This window comes from Crocodylus siamensis, chromosome 2 (assembly GCF_052110815.1).
Source record: "Crocodylus siamensis isolate JL-2025a chromosome 2, ASM5211081v1, whole genome shotgun sequence".
Classification (NCBI taxonomy): Eukaryota; Metazoa; Chordata; order Crocodylia; family Crocodylidae; genus Crocodylus; species Crocodylus siamensis.
Genome location: NC_143396.1, coordinates 3,531,264 through 3,551,748, shown reverse-complemented (window position 1 = coordinate 3,551,748; position 20,485 = coordinate 3,531,264). Strand labels below are relative to the sequence as shown.

Here is a 20,485-nt window from a genome sequence, read left to right as displayed (position 1 = left end):
ATAATCAATTAAAGCCAATGTATTCATTTTTCTTATTAATAGAGCTTTGAAAAGCAGAAATGGCATTAATCAAATGATGATGAAATACAACTGGATGAAAATCATCACGTTTTTCTGTAGTATATTAAAACCAGGCATCCCGTTATTTAGTAGAAACTTCTGTCACGTTTCTTATTCTGCCTTAGCTGTTGATTTGCTTTTGTGACCAGAGCTTCCCCCCCAATTCAGTCGCAATAATTGCTGCATTGACTCTTTTCTGTGTACATATGTGTGCGCATACTCTAATTCAATGTATAACATGAATATCTGTGCATACACCTGACTCATTTGCATTCACAATCACAAGTATTTTCACTTATGAATCAAGTATGTATAGACCTTTGAATGTCTGGGCTATGGCAGTTAGCCTTCACTTCAAAAAGTGATCATCATACAACTTTCTGAATAAATAAAGATCATAAAGACTGTTTTTTTAGTCCTGACTTCTCACTTAACTGTCCTAAAACAGAATGAAAAATAGTTCCCTTGCTTCATCTTTGCTTAGCGGTAGCATTCACCAGTCTTGTCTACCTAATGCTTGGCATAAATCATCATGGTGCAAACTCCTCCAGTGAAGGCCCCAGTGGAAAGGAAATCTGGCCAGAATCTGGGATTGGATTGTTCTTGGTCCATACTTACCTTTCAGTATCTGTGTCCATATTGCATCATCATAAATCTCTGGCCAGTAAATGCTGTAGTGATTAATTCTGCTTTTAGAAAATGAATTACTGATGCAGTGCTCCAGTTCTTGCAGGCTTGGGGACTAAGTGGTGAACCAGATCCTTCCCAGGGCTGGTATTTGAATATTTTTTGCCACATGACTGCAGCTCTGAAAAAAAAATGTCATCTAAGTCTTCCCTTTCATTTTCCCAAGGCAGAAAAACCATCTTCTGGGTATCCTTTCCGAACTGTATGTCCAGAACCCTTCCCTAAAGTTTGTGGCAGGGAAGAAAAATCTCTTTGTGCCATACTTCAAAAGCACGGAAAGAATATTGCTTTGTACTTGCATCTGTCCATTTGGCCCTGAAGCAGAGTAAGAGCTCTTCCCCAAGAGTGCAGGGGAAAAGGGTATTATCTAGTAACTTCTGCAATGGACTGAAATATGAATGTTTCTTTACAATTTGCTGGACTAGTTTTGAATCCATTATTATGCTTCAAGTTGCAAGTCTGGTAATCAGATTTTTCTGGCATCAAAAGAACGGGAATAATGTGAGGCTGAGAGCAACCTTACTGTCATGTTTGCAGTAAATTAAAAATAAAAAATTCAAAGTGGACCTTTCTGTCTCTATCTGCATTAGATTTAATAAAAGCACCTTTAATGTATTCCATTAAAATCAAAACTAAACAAAACCCTTCATACCTCCTTGGTCTACAGTGACCTCAGCAATGTTAAAATAGAATAACTTCCCAAATATGTGCAGCGGGTGACAGTCAGATGTGCGGATCCGTTGATATAATGGATAGAAAAGTATATGAGGTTGGTGTTAAGGTTGTTAGGGTCCAAGTGTGATGAAGATGTGATATATATTATGCTTTGGTATTCATTTGAGATGGAAATTAAATCTTACGGAATGTTCCATTGTGTTTTTGACAGCACTGTAGGTAATTCGAAGATGAAAAAATGCCCATTTCCCACCCCCCTTACCGTCAAATTACCATACTTTCAATGTTCTTCGTAGAGGGAATGTATCCTGCTGCAATGCTACTTATCTGTAAATGTTGGTTGTGTGTGCTGATGCACACTAAAGTTGTATTTTATTGCTGTAGTAATAGCAATTAGAACAGCTGTCATAATGCCAATTTATTGTCCAAACAGTTTGAATTTTATAATCTGAGTGATAGCATTTATTCGCGTTATAAGTTGCTATTTATTTCTGGTTGTTCATAAACAGTCTTATGACTCAGTGGATGCCATTTTTAATTACCCTTTGACTCAAGCAAGGTTTTGGCAAGTTTATAACAAAAAGACATGTACAGTGTTGTTCAGATACAGCATCCACAGTATTTAACAAGGAGAAAAATAAGGTTTCTAGAGTAAGATGATGTCTTTTATTGAACTAATGCATGTAGTTGAGAGAGATAAGAAAATTATCAGGTTTCAAACAGTCACAATCCAAGCTAAATAAACTTTGCTCCTCTCATATCCCTGGACCATCACAGCTACAGCACCACTTTTACATGTTAGATGTTGGAATCTGCTACATAAAAGGGAGACAGCTCAATGTGAAGGAAAAAGAAAGCAAACTAAACAATCACACCTACTTTGAAAGCGTATGCACAGGAAATCTAATTTTTACTTACTTCGGGCTGTGATGGCTTTCCCCGCCAGATATGAGTATAGCTACACGAAGCTGGAAGGCATGCCTGTTATTTCTTTCAACTATTAAAATTTGTCCATTAAATACAATTATCTCACCTTAAAATCGTGGCTTCTCTCATATCCCTGGGCCTCACACACCATACTCACACGCTTTTGCAAACCTGACAGATGTTGCTGCTAACGTTTTGTTTGAGCTTGGGGGTCAATAAAAGCCCTAAGAATATAAAGTGAAACAAAGCATAAAATCACCTGATTTTCCATCAAAAGGATGAGGAATTGTGTTTTAGGGCACAGACAGAATTGTGGCTCCCCGCTGTAACTGAGAATGCTTTGCAAGAAGTGCTCTGAGTTGCAACGACCCCACGGACCAAACAGAAGTTCACTCTTGGGGGGAATTTTGCTGCTGGTTGGGAGTCTGCAGGCAATTTCCCCTAGCAATGGCTCCTTCTCCAGCCAGCACAATACCAGCCCATGCTATTTGCAGATTGGGAGCAGGGAAAGGGAACGGAAGGTGCTTGTTCTAGGGGCTCCCCAGCTAGCACTGGAGGGTGAGGTGGGGGAAATCCTCTCCACTCTCCGGCAAGGGCTGACACTGAACTCCCTCTGCTCCCTTTAGCCCCCTCCCATTCTGAAAACAGCTTGGAGGCTGGGAGGCAGTGCAGACACAAGTTACAGAAGACACTCTGTTTTGAAATATCTTTATCATCATGTGTCAGGTTCAGATTTTTGCCCAGTCTGCCATTTTTAACTGTTCTGCAGCCATGCACTTGTGTTTGGTCATGGCTATAAATCACTTTCTGTGGCCAGATCAGGCAAAAATTGTCTCTTCTGTCTGCACCCTTATATATAGCTTGAATGCAAACATACAAAAGTACATGTTCCATTGAAACTGAGCATTATTGAACCTTTTAAAATAAATTTGATATGAGTTTGAGTCAGAAATAAAATGAGGCAAGTCTGAGTTGGCTCAGATACTTTCCTTCCTTTTGTATAAGTTTTGGTAAATGTATTTATTAGAATGTGCATTTCTTACATCATCATATAAATACCAAAGGAGATAGATCAGTAGTAAGGATGAAGAGAAATCAAGCAAGATTTAAGCATAGAAGGATTATGCTTCAAGTAGTTTAGCTGGTTTTTGTCAGAAATCTAAGGAAAGAGATTTTCTAATGTGACATTCCTGCACTTGGCAGACTTAGTGTTAAGCACGGGTCTGGGAATAACATAATTTAAAAAAAAAAAAAGTTTTGTATGTGAGCAGGGACCGCTTCTTAATGAGCACTTAAAAATGCACATACTATTAAACATTGTTCATGTGCTGGAAGGCACTATCAAACTAAACTGCTAGTGAGGCATTTTATATGTGAAAGGAAATACAGCAGACCCATTTCTTAATCAAGCTGTACTATAATAAGTAGTTAAAAGGTGAAGTTGCAGTAAATTAGGTAGGCATTCCTAGTACAGTTCTAAAAAAAATCAAATACTGAGCTAGGACACTAAAACTGTTTGCTTTCATGATTTAATTAGATTGCAGCATAATTATATTGTATTTTACAGAGGTAAAGGCCCATTGAAGAATACATCTGATGTCATTAATGCAGCCAAGAAGATTGCAGAAGCAGGCTCTAGGATGGACAAATTGGCACGAGCTGTAGCTGATCAGGTAACGTTGTAAAAAAATAAAAAATTAATGACTCAAGTCAATCAGTGGCATTTTGCAGGGGAAGTATCAAAACATTTTTTGTTGCCAAAGGATCCTTTGCACGAAGTCCCTTGCTAAGTAATCTGATCTAGTGATGATAAGCAGGCTGTTTCTACAGAAGCAGGCAGGTTGGTAAAATCATTGTCAATTGAGTGAGACTGATATTACACCCTTTAATTCACTGAGAAGTTAAGACTGTTAAATAATAGCAGAATCAGCTCTCATGGATGAGAATACCATGCAAAGCAGAAACAGACCAACCTCCAAACTGTTAACTCTTCTTAAAATCAGATAACATATGCTCGCCTCTGTTTGATGTGTATATCTTTTAGACTATAAATTAGTCTACAAACTCTAGAAAGCCCTGCCTTCTACTATAACATCGTATCTCTAGTCTATAAAAAAAAAAAGCATGCTACAAATGCTGAGTTTGCAGACCTTTTCCAAAGATCTGATGTCCTGAGCAAGGTAAGAGTGCAGAGAAGGAAATGGGCAGGGCATATCCTAAGGACTGCCAAGAGAAGGCTTGTGAGTCAGATTTTGGAAGCTGAAGTGGAGGGTATCAGACATCGAGGCAGACCAAGGCAAAAAAAAATGGGAAGATAATATAAAAACTGATTTGGAAGGGACAGGCAAAGATGCGACAAGGGGGAAGGAGATTGTTCAAGACAGGAGGAGACAGCAGGCTTTAGTTAAGGTGGGCCTGTGAAACCAGAGGGAGAGACAAATAAGGATCCCACTTGAACGTTGCTGAATAAAATTATTAAAAGTTGATGTGTGTTGTAGCTTCTGTAGGCCGTGCTCTCTGCACGCACTAGGGACTCTGCATTGTGCCATCTTTTCACAAATTCCCAGTCTGTCACCTTCTCTTCTTTCTTCATTCCAGTGGAAAGTCAGTGTGCCCTGGTCTCTGGTCCTCTGACCAGGGTATTTTGTCCTCCTTTCTGTGCCCACGACTCTGTATCCTCTCCCATTCCGCTCTCCATCATGTGCCAGGAGCTCAGGATGTGACATAACAGCTTTCCCCAAATAGTTCCTTCTGTGCCAGTGCCCCTAAATGTCTCCTCTTCCTCCTTCCCCCACCATTGGTATGGCTTTTTGTTCTGCCTGTAGAATAAGTCACTCGAGATGTCAACATTTTAAATTCTATGGCAAGGGCAGGTATGGTTGGAGTAGTGTGGATGGTTTTGTGGAGCAGTGTTAATGGCTTCTATCAACGGGGCTTTGAGCTGTAAACATTAGTGGTGGTTGCAGCTGTGGGTTCTGCCCCCCATATGAAAAGGTGGTTCTTAGGTTTTCCTTTCTCATTGTTTTTTTAATTTGACCAAAGCAAATACATTTCTTCCCACATAAGCGGAACATTCTCTAAAATTTGGGGGTTTATTGCTAAGCTTCTTAAAAGCTGTCATGATACAGGCAGAGAACAGCCAAATGATTGAGAGTATGGCTTTGCAAGGTTGGGGGTTTTTTTGCCCTAAAAACATTACCGATTTTCTGTTATTCCAAGACATTCTTAGTCAATAACATGCCCTGATATTTTTATCCTGATCTCTTACAGAGCAACCCAGAAAAGCAGTAACCATGAGTGGGCTCGTTCTTTGATTTAGGTTTTTGAGTTGTTATTTTTTCTTTTTCTTTTGCCATCCTTATTCTGGAATAATTGACCAATGAGGTAGGAATGGAGTGTTATAATCTTTTCTACAAAATGAAAAAGATGTATTGGCTTAGCTAGACTACTTTCATATTAGTACAGGATTTTTTCCCCCCTGTACACTGTATACTGCTTCATCCAATCCAATTTTGAACAACTCAGGGAACAGGACTTTCATCACTTCCCTTGGGAGATTATTTTGCAGACTAATGCTTTCCACATTTCAGAAGATGTTCCTGATATTCAGCCTAATTTTTCTTAATCCTGTTATATTGCTTCCAGTGGTTCTTCTATTATATTATCTGTCTACCTATATATAAAGGCATCAAATAAAAAAAAATATTGAGGACCAAATTTCAAATATGGATGCCTATAGCTAAATGCATATTTGTGTGTTTAAGCAACTAAAAATGACTCTTTCTCTTGCTGCAAAATTGATTCTCTCTCTTTTGCTCAAATGATCTTATTTATGAGATTCTCCAGGAATGGCATTTGCCTTTAGAGGGATTTAGGGAGAGGAAGAAAAGAATAAACAAGCTGGTTAAATTGAAAACTTGGAGCTGTTTGTGTTTTTTTAGTTTGAAATGATTTGATTATGTTTAATTTCTCCCATGTTTGCTTTTTTGCCAGTTTAATTAACACTAAACCTCATTTCTTGTTTCCTGGAGTACAAGCAAGTAAAACTAAGCTCTTGAAACACAACCTTCAACCCAAAGTGCAATTAATGCTATAATTGTAGATCCTTAACAATGAGAACATCCCCAAGTCCCCTATGCTGTCCTTAATATGAAAGAAAGTGACCCTTTTTAGATACCAAAGTATGGACATTTGTTTGTAATTGTCTACTGTCCAGCCAGGGTAGAAGCTGGAGCATCTCCTTCTTTGATAAAGTCTATTGGTAGGGACTGTAAAAGGATAAAAGTTCTTCCACAAGTATTTGCTATCACAGTTCTGGATTTCAGCTCTCCTTCCTCCCTCCCTTTGAAATGGGAACGTCTGCTGGTCACAGGAATTTTAACTTCTGGTGGAAATGGCACCAGATGTCTAGGCCAGGGAATCTGAGGCAGAGTTGGAAGGAGTCTTGGTGGTGTATCTTGTGGCTCATCCACCCACTTTGCCCGTTCACACCTTAATACCGTTTCTGTGTGTTTGGGGAAATCCACCCAATATGTTAGCAAAGTTCCCACTGTGGAAACAGCTGTTAAGGAACATTAAGGAACATTTGCAAAATATTTCAGTTTTCACACTTGGTGCTTTTACAGATGGAAGAAATTAAAGGAACAAAAAATCAACTAGGAAAACCCATTCTGTTTAAAGAATGCTGGCTTGAGTTCTGTTTTAATCTTTCTCCCTCCAGGAGGATGAGGCATACAACCTTTAAAATACACACGTTAAGAGACCAGTGTGAGAATTAGGTGCTTGTTTTAATGCCTTGGCCTTAATGATGTTTTACAGAACTTTAGAGACATGCATGCAATATAAACTTTTTATGGACCGTTGCATTTTAATTACTGTTCCAGTGAGAGAGATCTTCCATTTTAATTTGCTCTAAGGTACTTGTATTTAAAGCCTTGTCAGCTCTCTGGTGGTATCACTTTAACGTTCATTTTTTTCACTTCATAAGCCTCAAGAGGAGACTAAATATTACTGTATTAAATTGTCAGAGGTAGGGAGAAGAAGTCTCCGGGAATTCACTCTTCAAGCATGTGGCAACTGAGAGAAAGACAAAGTAGCATTATCATAAATATAGAACAGATTAAACCTAGCAGCCTCGGTGAACTCCCAGCCCTTCTTTACTGATAGATGGAAAAGGAAAAGAAGCACGCAGGTGCGGCTTTCAGGGTTATAGGCTACAGCGCGTATATCCAGTCCTCCTGTTTTACTGCTGAATGCATTGTAACAACATTTCCCCTGTGCCTTATTTGTCATAGATAAAGTAGCTCTTTAAGTCAATAATTGTGGAGCCATTAGGCTGCGAATGTTTAATTTTATCATACTTAGCTTAGGTGCCATGAAGTTATTTTATTTTTCAACATGGAAAATCGAATATGGAACATTTAATGCCCTAAAGAAGCGTGTTCGAAAGTCACTGAATCTTTGATCTCTGTAGAAATATATGCAGACAACATGGGAAGGCAGGCTTTGCTGTGTACCCCTGACAAGTGGTTATTGGACACATGCTATTAGGAGCCAGGCCTTTCTGCTGGGTTTCATTTGGGTGAATTATAGAGGTCTCTACTCTGGAGGCACGACTTGGAATATTAACCAGCTCTATGCTGCTTATTATGCTGTTGATATTGTTGGGGATGGTACAGTTTCTATTAAGGATGTATTTCAATGGACAATAAATAAATTGCAGTTGGGTCTTCTCTGGCTATATTGATTATGAAAGCTTCACTGAGCCTAGTTAGTTTGCCCCGGGGTAATTTCTATGCACACACATTTGATCTGCAAAATGTGTCAAAATGGTACAGTACTATATAGATAGCCTTCCTGTAGTAGCAAGAAGTATCACTTAGACATTCAAGGGGACCAAATAATTTCATTTCCTTCTTATTAAGGACTGCAAACTTGAAAGCATCTCCTGAAAGATTCTGTGACATGGTGCTCATATTACCATAAATAATTTCCTTCCAGCATAGACAGACTAGAGAAGTATGCATCAGTAGACTCCTGCATTTAGCGCAAACTGAATGATGTCCTAGGGAACAACTATGGCGATTATTTTGTTTCCTTTACAGTTCATCAGGTAACTGACAAATGATTTATTTTTATAGAGTCTGTGTGCATTTTCATCTTTTAATTCATGAGAGTCAGGCTAAGGAAGAGGTAAAGAATGTGCTTTCAGCTTTCATCAAAAGTCTTATTGAAGGGTTAAGAGAAATGGCGGCTTCTAATCTGACAAACATGGCTACTATTTCCGCTGATTGCCTTTGTATAAGGATCCAATACCCTGAGCTAAATTAATCAAGCTTTCTTTTGCTTTTCCCCCCTTCAGTGCCCTGATTCAGCTTGCAAGCAGGATTTGTTAGCATATCTCCAACGCATTGCCCTCTATTGCCACCAGCTCAACATATGCAGCAAGGTGAAGGCAGAAGTCCAGAACCTGGGAGGAGAACTTATTGTGTCAGGGGTAAGCTGGTCTTCGTATTTAGCGGTTTATGTTTCTCATTGTAGCACTTGCAAGGGAGCATTTTTGGTGACAATAACGTAGAAGACAAAAAAACATAGTGATTCATAAGCAGGCTTTTTAAAAATGTTATCACCATTATTCCAGACCTTACAATAACTTATGTAGAGCAATTTGATTTTCCAATTACCCTTTGTTTACACTAACCTTATAAAATCTTCATTCTTCCAAGAGAAAAGCTATTTTGTAGTCCAAAAACTCATTGTCAAGCTGTGAATATTATAATTATTTGGAGCTTTTGTATATTTGCTCATTATAAATCTACTTTCCTTTGTTAGTACTAGTAATTTCCTTCCTCTGTGCAGGATCCAGCACTTCTCCGTATGAAGTGCATATTGTTAAGATGGTCACAACTAATAGGATTTCATTCACTTGGGTTCCAAAGCATGCTAGGTTTAGCAAAAACTTTGGAAGGCCAGCCATTTTTTAAATGCATGTTCTGTTTCCAAATACAGATGCCAAACTTAATAAGGACTTCTACATCCTTCCGCTCAATTACCTCAGGGTTGTTTTTTTTTTAATGAAAACACAGTTTTACCTATAATAAACCAATTTTGGTCCAACACACAGGCATAGAGATAGTCAGCTTATAATTCATATCTTTGCTATATTTTTAAGACACTTTTTTCTTCCCTTCACCTCACCTTGAGCCATCTGTCTCTGTAAGACCCATAGACAAGTACTACCAACTATTGTTTTTCATGACTTCTGTGTTTTCCATTGTACTATCCACTCTATTTTGGCACAGTCATACTTTGGTCACACTCTAAAAAAAAAAAAAAAAAATCGGATTGTAGCCCAAATCCTTGTCCACATATTAGGTACCTAAATTTCTAATTGCACTGATAATTCCACCCTGCTTAGATCCCTGAAAAACTGTTGATGTGCCGACTTCTGAAAAATACCTTCCTAATGGCTTTGAGCACCTAAGCTACAAGTGGTGGGGTCGTCTTTTGACCAACAGTGGTTAAGTCACTTGCCTAGGTAGTTGGAAACCCTGGGAATTGTTGCATGTGTGCCAAGGTCAAATGAGTTTTAGTTAAAGCATTCCCACTGCCATTTTGAAATGCATGGATGCTAATACATGAGATGCAGAAGCTACTGGAGGTATGTTTATTAGCACGTTCCAGCAGATTCAGTTAATCAAGTCTGCTCTGACACACTGGAATTATGGCATGTTGGACCAGCCGCCTTGCATGTGAACAGGCACCATTAAGCTCTAGGCTTTTCTCAGCCTGAGGATATAGGAACCAATACACGCTACTTCCCAGAAAACTGCCTTAACCATCCAGCTAAGTGCTAAGCATAACAGAGGGCATTTTTCCATCCCTTCTGTTGAAGTTGGCCCATTTAGCAGAATATAATATTCCTGGGGGTCCAGAGGAGATTGTGAAAAAGGAGCATCTGTTTTGACAGAGATATCCCAGTCGGGAGGGGTCTTCACTGGGAAGCAGGGATTCCTGGGATTTGCTCTTAATATTGTTTATGCATTTTGTTTTGAATATTTGTTGGATGCAATGCATGGACAGCACTAGGAGTAGGGAGCAGAGCCCAGAGCTTTCTTCTTATCAGAGGTGGCCATTCTTATGAGGCTTCCTAATCAGGTTCTCTAGTTTTATGATTTTTTGCATTCCTTTCCACCCAATGGCCCAGCTCCAAGATGAGGGATGAAGAATGTGCTTCCATAGCCTGGAGATTTTGGCACTATTTTCAGGCACAGCGGATGTGTGTTTAAACCTTGTCAGGTTGAGCAGCATGTATAACCCAGGTCTCCCATTTCCTACAGTAGTGCCCTGTCTACTAGGCTACTGGGCAGATGTGGGTGGCTGACTAAACTGGACCATCTCTTGATCTCCCATCCCTTCCCACCCCCAGGCTCTCAGAGTCACTCTGATTAAAGCACCAGCAGCATCTCATGTATCAGTGTCCCGCACTTCCCCCAAAGTGAGGGACATATTAGGCATGTGCGAATAGGGAAGTATTCAATTCATATTTGGCCAATTTGGAAGACAGTGGTTTGATTTAGAGATTCAAATCACTGTCCTGACTTGATTCAGTGCTGATTTGGAGAGATTCAGTGATTTGGATTGGCCAGGAAGAGGCAGGCACAACTGGGTGGCTGCAGGTTCTCTGATAGCTCCTCTGGCTGTGCCTGCCTCTCCCCAGGTGGGGGAAGCCACAGGAGAAGTCCTCATGGCTGTCCTGCCCCATCCCCTGCCCGGCACCAGTCTAGTCCTGGCACTTAAAAAAAAAGGAAAAAAAAGCTCCACACTCACTGGCTTCAGCAGGGGCTGTGGGGCCTCTTGGCAGAGCCCCCCCCCAGCACAACCCCCGCTCCCCAATCACCTCCCCACTTGGCCCCGCCCCTGAAGGCCCCCCCGCCCAGCCCAGCAGTCCAGGAATAACACCCCTCCCCCCAAAAAAAACAACCCAGCACGTGTCAGCAGTAGCAGCAGCTGTGCAGGCTCTGAGGCCACATGGCAGATCCCCGCTGTGCAGCCCCTGCTCCCTGATCTTCTCCTCCCTGCTAAGCTCCACCTCTGATGGCTGCCTTGCCTGGCCCCAGCATCCTGGCAATTAAAAAAAAAAAAAAGCCCCGCACTTACCAGCTGCAGCAGTGGTGATTGGGGCCTCTGGGTGCTCGTGGCAGAGCCCCCTCTTGCAGCACAGGACAATGGAAGGCAGTAGGGATCCCCCCGCCCTTGGCACCCACACGGCAGTTGCCCTAGTGTGTGGGTGCATCAGTGCATGCTGGCTGAGAGCTGGAGTTGCTGGGGCTGAGTTCTGCTGGGCTCTGGCTGACTGGTGGAGCTGCCCCAGCTCCCAGACAGCATGTGGTGCCCTGCTGAGCTGTGCTGCACCTGTGTGGAAGGTGTGGGATGCAGGTTCAGCGGTGCTGGGAGTGGGGGTTCTGCCCTGCTGCCACTTGCCCCCTTCCACCTGGAGTGAGCCGTGCCCGTATCCCACTCTCCTCTGTTTCATCTATTGAGCAAGCAGAGCCCCCACTCCCAGTGCTGCTGTGCCACATCCCACACCACTCCTGCCCCCCTCCCCGAGTAACACAACCCCACTTGGCTGGGCAGTTTGTCCCAGCCCCAATCCGTCCCTCCCCCATGCCTCTTCCCTAACCACTCCACCAATCCCAACATACTTACCAGCTGGAGGCAGCTGTCAGCTGCCTGTTTAGTCTATGTCCAAATTTCTGAATCCACCAAATCTTTTCTGAATCTTTTAATGAATTGATTCAGATGCTTCAAATAAATTTGGAGCTTTTACTTGGTCTTCCAATTTGATTTGGATTTGGAGATTTGGTCCCCGAATCAAGTCGAATTTTCTCTGAGTTTAATCAGCTACCAAAGCTTTGCACAGCCCCAGGAAATATATAATGTTCTGTCTGGAGGTATCTGCTCACATGCTCTGGAGGTATATGAGGAAGTCTGATGAGAGAATGGGAGAGAGATGTATTTCATGACAAAAAGCAGATTACTCTTATGAGACAAGTAATATTTTTGGGTGAGTGGTTATACAGGCTTAGATGCCTAGTAGGTGGAACTGGATCTGGGCCTACGTGTATACAGATAAATAATGTTATTCCATGTGCATATCACAATGTCCACTATATTCCACTATCCCCATTGCATTTAATATAATAGTCATTTATAAAAACAGAGGCACTTAAAACAAGGTCATTCGAAAAAATCAACCCTCACCACTTAAACTGAAACAAGTATGATGACCGTTGTGATAAACTGGACTCTTCAGTTAATCAGGGGTGTGAAAGATATGGCCTGCAGTCTGGAAGCTGCCCATGGAGCCACATCATCCATCCCCTGCTGCTGTCCCCACATAGGACCAGTCTCCCATGTTACCCTTCATGCTGGATCCAGTGCCTGTGATGCCCACTCTGGCCTATCCAGGACTGTGCCACACATACCACCCACTCTGGCTTGTTGGGAACATAAGCTGCATCTCTGTAGCTCAGTTTCCTGAGTGGGCCCCGCATGTAGTGGCATCCAAGATGTGCCAGAGTGAGTGCTGTATTTGTTTTGTCATGGGTGAGGGGGCTCTGTGTACCCCTGCATGCCAGAGCTGGCATCCACATTGGCTGGTTCAGGTTGTGCCACAAGCAGTGCCCAGTCCAGCTATCCAGTAATCATGCTGCATGTGGCATCCACCCCAGACCTGTTGGAGTAGCTGCTGCATATTGCTCACATCTCAATCCAGCCAGAGTGGGCACTGCATGTGGTGTAGTCCTGGACTGCCCAAAGCAAGCACCTGCAGGTCCTGGATCGGGCATGGGTGGAGTGGGGCAGAGGGCAGTCTGTGGGCCTGTTCTGGCCCATGGACTAGTCCCACAGCACTCATCTGGCCTAGAGGGCCAAATGAGTTTGCCACCCCTGATTTAATCCATACAACTCCAGTTAAATCAGTGGGCCTGCCCAGAGCTAACTGAGATCAGAATATATACCCTAATTTTAAAATACATACATACCTACATGCATATACATATAGATACATACTATATATACACACACATACAAAAACTCATGATTTTGCTAAGTGTAGTAGGAGGTCATAAGAGTTGTCCAGGCTTATTTGGAAACACGATTCTAAAATCATGCATGCAAACCTAGAAGCAGACTTTGCAAATATACTGTTTCTTTGCCTCTTCTGCAGAGGTCTCTTCCTCTTGACATATGTAGAAAATATTGTAATTTTAAAATCTTGATCTTCCCACAGCAATGAAAACATCCTTCCATTGTCTTGGTATTACCCAAGTAATCTTCTGTTATATCACTGCCAACTCCACTGTACATCAAATGCTTTAGGCCTTTTCTTACTTGCTGCCATTTGGCTCTCCCTTCTCATTCCCATTTAGTTTTGACACTCCCTTATCTATAATAGTTACATGATTCAGTGCTTATATCATCTGGCTTTTGTACTTTTGTTTGTTTCTGTTTCAACTCTATTTACTACACATGGATGTAGAATGGGACATTGTGGATATCTAGCATCTGTTTATTATTGGAACATCACCATTCGCTGTGAAATTTGAGTGGCCAAATTGCTTGACTTCTTCATTTCCAGTCTGGCATTGTTAGCATCTGCTGCTTCCCAGGCATCATCACCATTGTCTTTTTTATTTTTTTTTTTTTGCATTCAGCTGTAGTCAAAAGCCGTACTATCTTCATCTAGTCCAATTATTATTTACTTGACTCCCAAGTCTCATTGTTCATAGCATCAACAAAGATGGCTTCTTCAATTGCTGCTCCACCCTGGGCTTAATGGAGATCATGCAGAGAGTTGAGCTGTTGTGCATCCCTTTTTGAGAACTATATCTTAAAGCTTGCCGCAGCAAAATAATGCAAAGCCTTTCTGGTAGCACAGGACATGCTGCATATCTTAAGGGGTCTGGATACTGTATGCTCCTTTGCCATCTTCAGGACTATCCAGGGTTCTGGAATCCAATTCCACATCTACATTTATAGCCTGCTTGTCCACTTGTCACTTCTGCTTCCATCCTGTTCTTCATTCTCTCTTGGATAGCCAATTGCAAATAAATAGCACTTTATTTGCATGAAAAAGAAATACCATTGTTTGGCAACCTGCATACAGTACGTACAGTGAAATTGAAAGTACAGTGGAAATCTGAAGCTCATGCTTCCGAAAAGGTTGACAATAGCAGGAAAATCACAGTGAAGGCATTATATCAGATATTTTCTGTACTATAATAGTCACCTTAGTATTTGACATTTACCACATTTTGAAGGGATGGAACATAATATATTTCTGTATTTTCAAGAAATCATCATATAATTCAGTATTTTTTTTTTCAAAGCTGGAAATTCAGGTGTATTTGTAAAACTATTCTAGGGAACATAGCTTCTGCTTGAATTTCTGCTGTATTAGGAATATTACTTCATATTTTTTAAGAAAATGAATATGGGCTTGTGTGTGTGTGCATATGTATGTCTGTGTGCATGTGTGTGTGCAGTCATGTGAAAATAAATGTATAAAAATCCAAATTGAACTTAAGGCAAATGTGTAATCTGTTCCTCGGTTACTACAGCCCTGTTCTGGCATGGAAAATGGGTTGCAACAACTTAAAAATACAGTGTATGCCTGAAACAACTTAAAAAATGCAGTGTATGCCTTCTGGCAAAAGTGATATTTCTTTATAGTCTCCAGAAGGCAATAGTGCAATCGAGTTTACAATCCATCTTAAACTCAGTCTCTCTGATTTTGTTCCTCTGTATATTAATGTGACGTATGTTATGTATGAACATTAATTTTTTCTTTTTATCATAATTTGCCTGCTCATAGGCTGATGAATATATTAAAAACAAAGAAAATGAGCTTTTCAACATTCCTGAAAAGGAAATTATTTCAATAAGAGCAAAGACTGCTTTGACTCGCTTGCCCCATCCCTTTCCCCCCTAGTTTCACTTCCCTCATTTGTTCCCAACAAGATTCCTGTCTCTAAGTCAGCAAGTCTCTTTTCCCCAGGTAAATCTCAGGTGCCAGATCTTCAGCTAGTGTAAATTGGCATTCTGTTAATCTCAGTGGAAGGAGGTTGATTTACTACAGCTGATGACCCGACTCTATATTTGTGTGTTCACATTAGGAGCCTTTTAGTTCCTATGACTTCAGTTTTGCAATTTGGGAAAGAAAAAAAAAAAAGCACAGATAGCTGTTCTGTGGTTAACAACCTCATTAATCCATAGACATGATAAGGTAGTAGGGAAAGCAAAAAGAGAGGGAAAAACAACTATTAATAGCGGGAAAGAGGAGGAACAATTGTGAGGCTTAAAAGTATTTTTAGATAGCTTCTAAACACCTTGGGTGAAATCTTGGCCCTATTAAAGTCAACGGCAAAAACCCCATTGACTGAACTTCCATCCTTTGCCTTGGTTTTGTTTGTACCCCCTGTATTACTGCAATTTAACTTTTGAATATCTAATTAAATGTCCTGTGTAAGAATAACTCAAGGTACTTCCTGTTAAGCCATGGTAACACTATTCCAAAGCAGTGAACAGATTAAATTCAGAATTGGTTTCCTCCGCCTATGCCCTCAGAGCGCACTCAATACCGAAGTATGGTTATTTGTTTTATCAGTAAGAAAGCATCCTTCAGTTGGCTAGGGTACTATCAGGCACTGAGCATGGGCTACGCCCATTTAACTAAATGGCTGTTAAAGATACCATACTTACTCACATACCATACACACGCATACAAATCAACCCTCCCAAGTGGGAAGGCATGTCTTAAGCAGGGGCACTGCTTTTTTCTTCACTGGAATAGTCACATGAGAAAATAGAAGCAGGGAAACACTGCTGCAAGATGGCTGCCATATTTTTCCCGGGAGCTGACATGGAATTCACCTTAGGTAGAAGTGCGATTAGTTTCAAAGAGGTGCAATATTTTCCCACTCATAGCCACTGCAGTCAGGATTTCCTGATTCAGCATTAATCCATGGCTGGAGATTATCTCCTTTTCTTCATTCAACCTTCCCCAAACAAGGTGTGTGTCTTATTTGGGGGAGGGGGGATGATATGTGAGATAATATGGTACTCATTGGGTGCATCTACATGTGCCCCTGACTGTGCAGTTGGTACTGCACAGTTACTTAGTACTAAATGACTGCACAGTCCCCCTCGGTACCGCACAGTAGCAGCAATGTCACAGTTAGTGCCCACTGATGCTGCATCGCCATAGCTCATCGCTCTGGCAGTGTAGCATCTCATGTAGGCGTGCCCATTGCTTTCTAAATGTTAATGCATTGCTGCTGCTGTTGCTGCAAATAGGCATGAGCCATGAAGTTTTGATCCAAATCAGAATTCAGACATCCTCAGACTTTGGGATGCTACTTTCTCAATGGTCCAGATTGACTCTATATAGATATATAACTTAGACAAAAGGGACTTGTGTGTGTGTCTGTTGGCACAGGCACCAGCTCTGTTCTGTTCATAGAATCAGATTTATTAATTATGAATTTTGGTTCTGAGTTTTATGTTTCTTTCTATTTCTTTGTGTCAGCACCTTATTGTCCAGTCTTGTAATGTACGGTACTTTAATCCTTTCGTTAATTGGGTAAAAATTTAGTATTATGTGCAAAGAAGACAGTGTGAGGAAAGAAAGATTTGATAAAATGACAAGAGTGTCACCTTTCTTTCATTTGGGATCGTCAGAGGTCCTACTATCTTATTTTCTAGCCATTAGCGGAGTATGTTTTAAAACTGAATTTAAATATAAATGGAAGTATAATGTTTTCTTGAGGCATCTGCGAGCTAGACTTTTTGGACTGTTGTTCTCATATTTTTCAGTGAAAGAAAATGGAGTGAAAATACATAGTTTTTCAGGCAGTGTGATTAAAAAAAAAAAAAATCCTCCCATCTGCTTTTGTTAAAAGACAACAATAATTTCCCTCTGCTTGTGAATAGTGGTGGTTGGTAATAAGAGCCCTACCTTCTGTTTGAATAACACTTAGTGTAGGAGAAGCAACTAAACTAGGGTTTATTATCCTTTCTAGATAATACTGATTTTTATGGAACCAAAAAGTGCATTAGAGCATGTATAGAAGAAACAGGGGGTCCTAAACTGAAGTGGTGGTTTTTAAAAAACACCACTTCAATTTAGGGCTGATTAAAACCCTGTGTCGTGCACATCCCCCACTGACTTACCTGCCTCTCTGGCGGGGAAGGGAAGGGAGGGCAAGCTGCTGGTGGGTGGAGCGGTCCCTGGGCTGGGGGCGGGCAGGGGCTGGTGTATCCCTCTGCAGCAGTGGCAGCACCTGCCCACAGGCACCCGGTTCAGCCAGTCCCAGGGGCACCGCAGGTGTGGAGGGAAACACCGACCCCCTCCCCACACACCTCAGGGAGGCAGGCAGGCTCCAGAGAGAACAAAAAAAAAAAAGATCAGGCTCACCGCTTTCCTTGGATGGAGTCTGCTTTCCCAGGCTGCTGCCAGGCTGCCTGCAGGGCTTTCTGCAGAGCCGCAAGGCTGCACAGAGCCCAGAGGTTCACTTTGTAGTTGAGTTGTAGGGGCAGCAAACTAAAACTCCTCGAAGGAGTTTTAGTTTGCTGTGTCCCAAGTCATTTAAGATGCAATATGCCATCGAATTTCCGACAGCGGCTGGAATTAATGCTCAATATGCCACTAAAGCGTGCAAACACCGACACTGTTAAAGCAGTGCCAAAGCATTTTTCTCACTTTGAAGTGCACACATGCCTCTCATTTTGTCTACACATGGCTTTAGGTGCTTCAGGGAGAAACCATACAGCACTATAACCTTATTGAATAATGGGGACCTCTGTAAAAATAAGACAAGGGGTGATTGTCAGACAAAGGGTGTAGGGAGGATGAAAGGTGGACAAGCATCCCAATAGAAGACTGTGCAGATGCTTAGAAATAATTGGATTTTAGATTGTGGGTATTTGTTTTTTATTTGGGGCCTTTTTTTTTATTTCCAGGTGGCTATATGTTTTTTGGCTATTACTTCACATGTATTTTTTTTTAACATAAGTGCTTGGGTTCAGAACAGTTGAAGGGAAATTGAAGTTTGGTTTGGACCTTTGATATTGAAGTGGGTTAAAAATGACAGGGAATGGATGGGGGAAGTAAGCGTGGATGAAAGCTGAGGAATGAAGAGGAGAAGAAAAGGAAAAATCCCAATGGATAACAGGGTAGGGGAGAGCTGTGGTTGCCAAGAGCTGTGAGATCAAGGTGGGACTAACAGGATAACTGCAGTAGAGCAATCAAGAAGGAAAAAAAAAGAACAGGATCCAGCTTTCAGTTCTAAAGTGGCCACTGTGATTGAACACCTCCTAGGAAAGGAAACGCAGTAGATGTGGGGACCTAAAGACATAGGCTGGTGTTACAGGTTACCTTAAACCAGCATAAAGGCTCTTAAAATGGGAGTATTCACGCATTAAAGGGTATTAACCTCTCCTAAGTACCCTCTAAATGTTCTAAATTTATGTCACTTCAGGTGAGGGTTGGATCTGTTTTACCCAGGTCATTCCATGGTATCATTAGTCAGGTCCAGGCACATGAAACACACTATTTTCATGCCTCCAGCATCCCAGGATGCAGCATTCCCAGCCCTTCCCATTGATTTGGCCTCTGGGCAAACTTTGAGCCCTTCTGAACTTGATTGCCCCAGGGGGGTTGTGCTGGCCCCAAGCCAACACTCCCGCCACCCACAGGGGTGCAACCCCAGCATACCCCTGATCACTCTGAGCACCTAAGTGCATCACACGCATTGCTGCTTGCTCTAGCAACCCTGTGCAAACAGCAACAGCAATCCTACCGGCTATCTCCATGAAGAAAATGATGGAGAGAATGGAAACCATTCTCAGCTGGGTCTCAGCATTGCCCCAGTGTGGCATGCATGTAGCAGGCCTGCTGGGTTTCGGCTCTACCCTGGTAAAAGCGATAACCCAATGCCTGCCCTGGTGTGGCATACAGCAAGCCTGCTAAGTCTCATCTCTGCTCTGGTATGGTAACTAACCCAACCCCTTCTCCCCCACCAATCCAATCCCCATTCCCTGAAAGACATGCAAGATTTTGGTCCTTAAAAAAAAGTCATTTTTTAATTCACTTCTTTCTCTTTACTTCTCCCACCAGCCCATTCTCTTCCAACAGGTTATTTATTTATTTTTTAAGATTTCTTCCCTCTGCGGCTGGCGGCAGAGTGAAGAACCCACCACCTCCATGCTGTTTTTCCCACCTCTGAGCTGCATGGCACCCTCCCTGCCCTTCTCCCACTCCAGATGACAGAGAAGTCGTAGCTTCTCCCCATGCTCCTGGCCCTCTCATAGCAAGTCGGTCCAAGACAGCATTAAGTGTTAACCTGTGACTGCTCTGAAACTGCTAGCGTGATGAGGGTCTTCTATTGCACAGAGCTAGAACATTTGAAATGTAACCTCCAACAGCACCCAGAGACGTATCCCACATGTGTAGCTGTAGCTAACACTGCCTGCTTTAGAAGAAATGACCATATCAGATGCATAAGGCCATTCGAGTAAACCTGTCTGAGTGGAGATGTATGTAAGTTATTCGATGTGTGTGTGTGTATCTGTGTAGTCAAAACTATCAAAGGTCTGCCTAAGCCAAACAGCTCATTTGACTGGCTTGGTTACAACACACCAGTTTCTCTAGGTAGAAGCACGCAAGGGAGGTATATGGCTATCATAACATGCAGCTGCCTTTGTCTCCTCAGCCAGAATGACTTGGTACCCACTTACAACTCAGTTCAGAGATGCAGTCTTTGTATAAGCCCAAATCAGGGCTTAAGCTCATACTTTTGGAGATGAAGCTCGGGGTCTTAATCACCCAGCTAGCATACTTCATGTATATATGGAGAAATGGACACATAGGAGTTATTTAAAATTCTCTAAAATGTGGTTTCTATTAAGTTTATGGCATGTATAGGGCACATGATGGAACAACATAATGGTTTTATCCGCCTTCACTTGGAATGAACTGTTTGTCTTAGCTCCTCGTGACTAATGCAGATATCCCCAGCCCAAGCTTTATGCTAGAGCACACCGACCCATAAATATATGAAATAAGGAATACATG

At 41.8% G+C, this 20,485-nt stretch overlaps 1 protein-coding gene across 5 annotated transcripts in view; it reads left to right on the top strand.

The window, feature by feature from the left end:
* CTNNA2 (catenin alpha 2) overlaps nt 1-20,485 on the top strand; it is a 914,223-nt gene that overhangs the window by 862,969 nt on the left and 30,769 nt on the right. For all 5 annotated transcript variants that reach the window (XM_090035040.1, XM_090035037.1, XM_090035039.1 and 2 more), the window contains 2 exons: nt 3,917-4,022; nt 8,711-8,845. In XM_090035040.1, the coding sequence (XP_089891166.1) occupies nt 3,917-4,022; nt 8,711-8,845 (241 nt within the window). The remainder of the gene's footprint in view (nt 1-3,916; nt 4,023-8,710; nt 8,846-20,485) is intronic.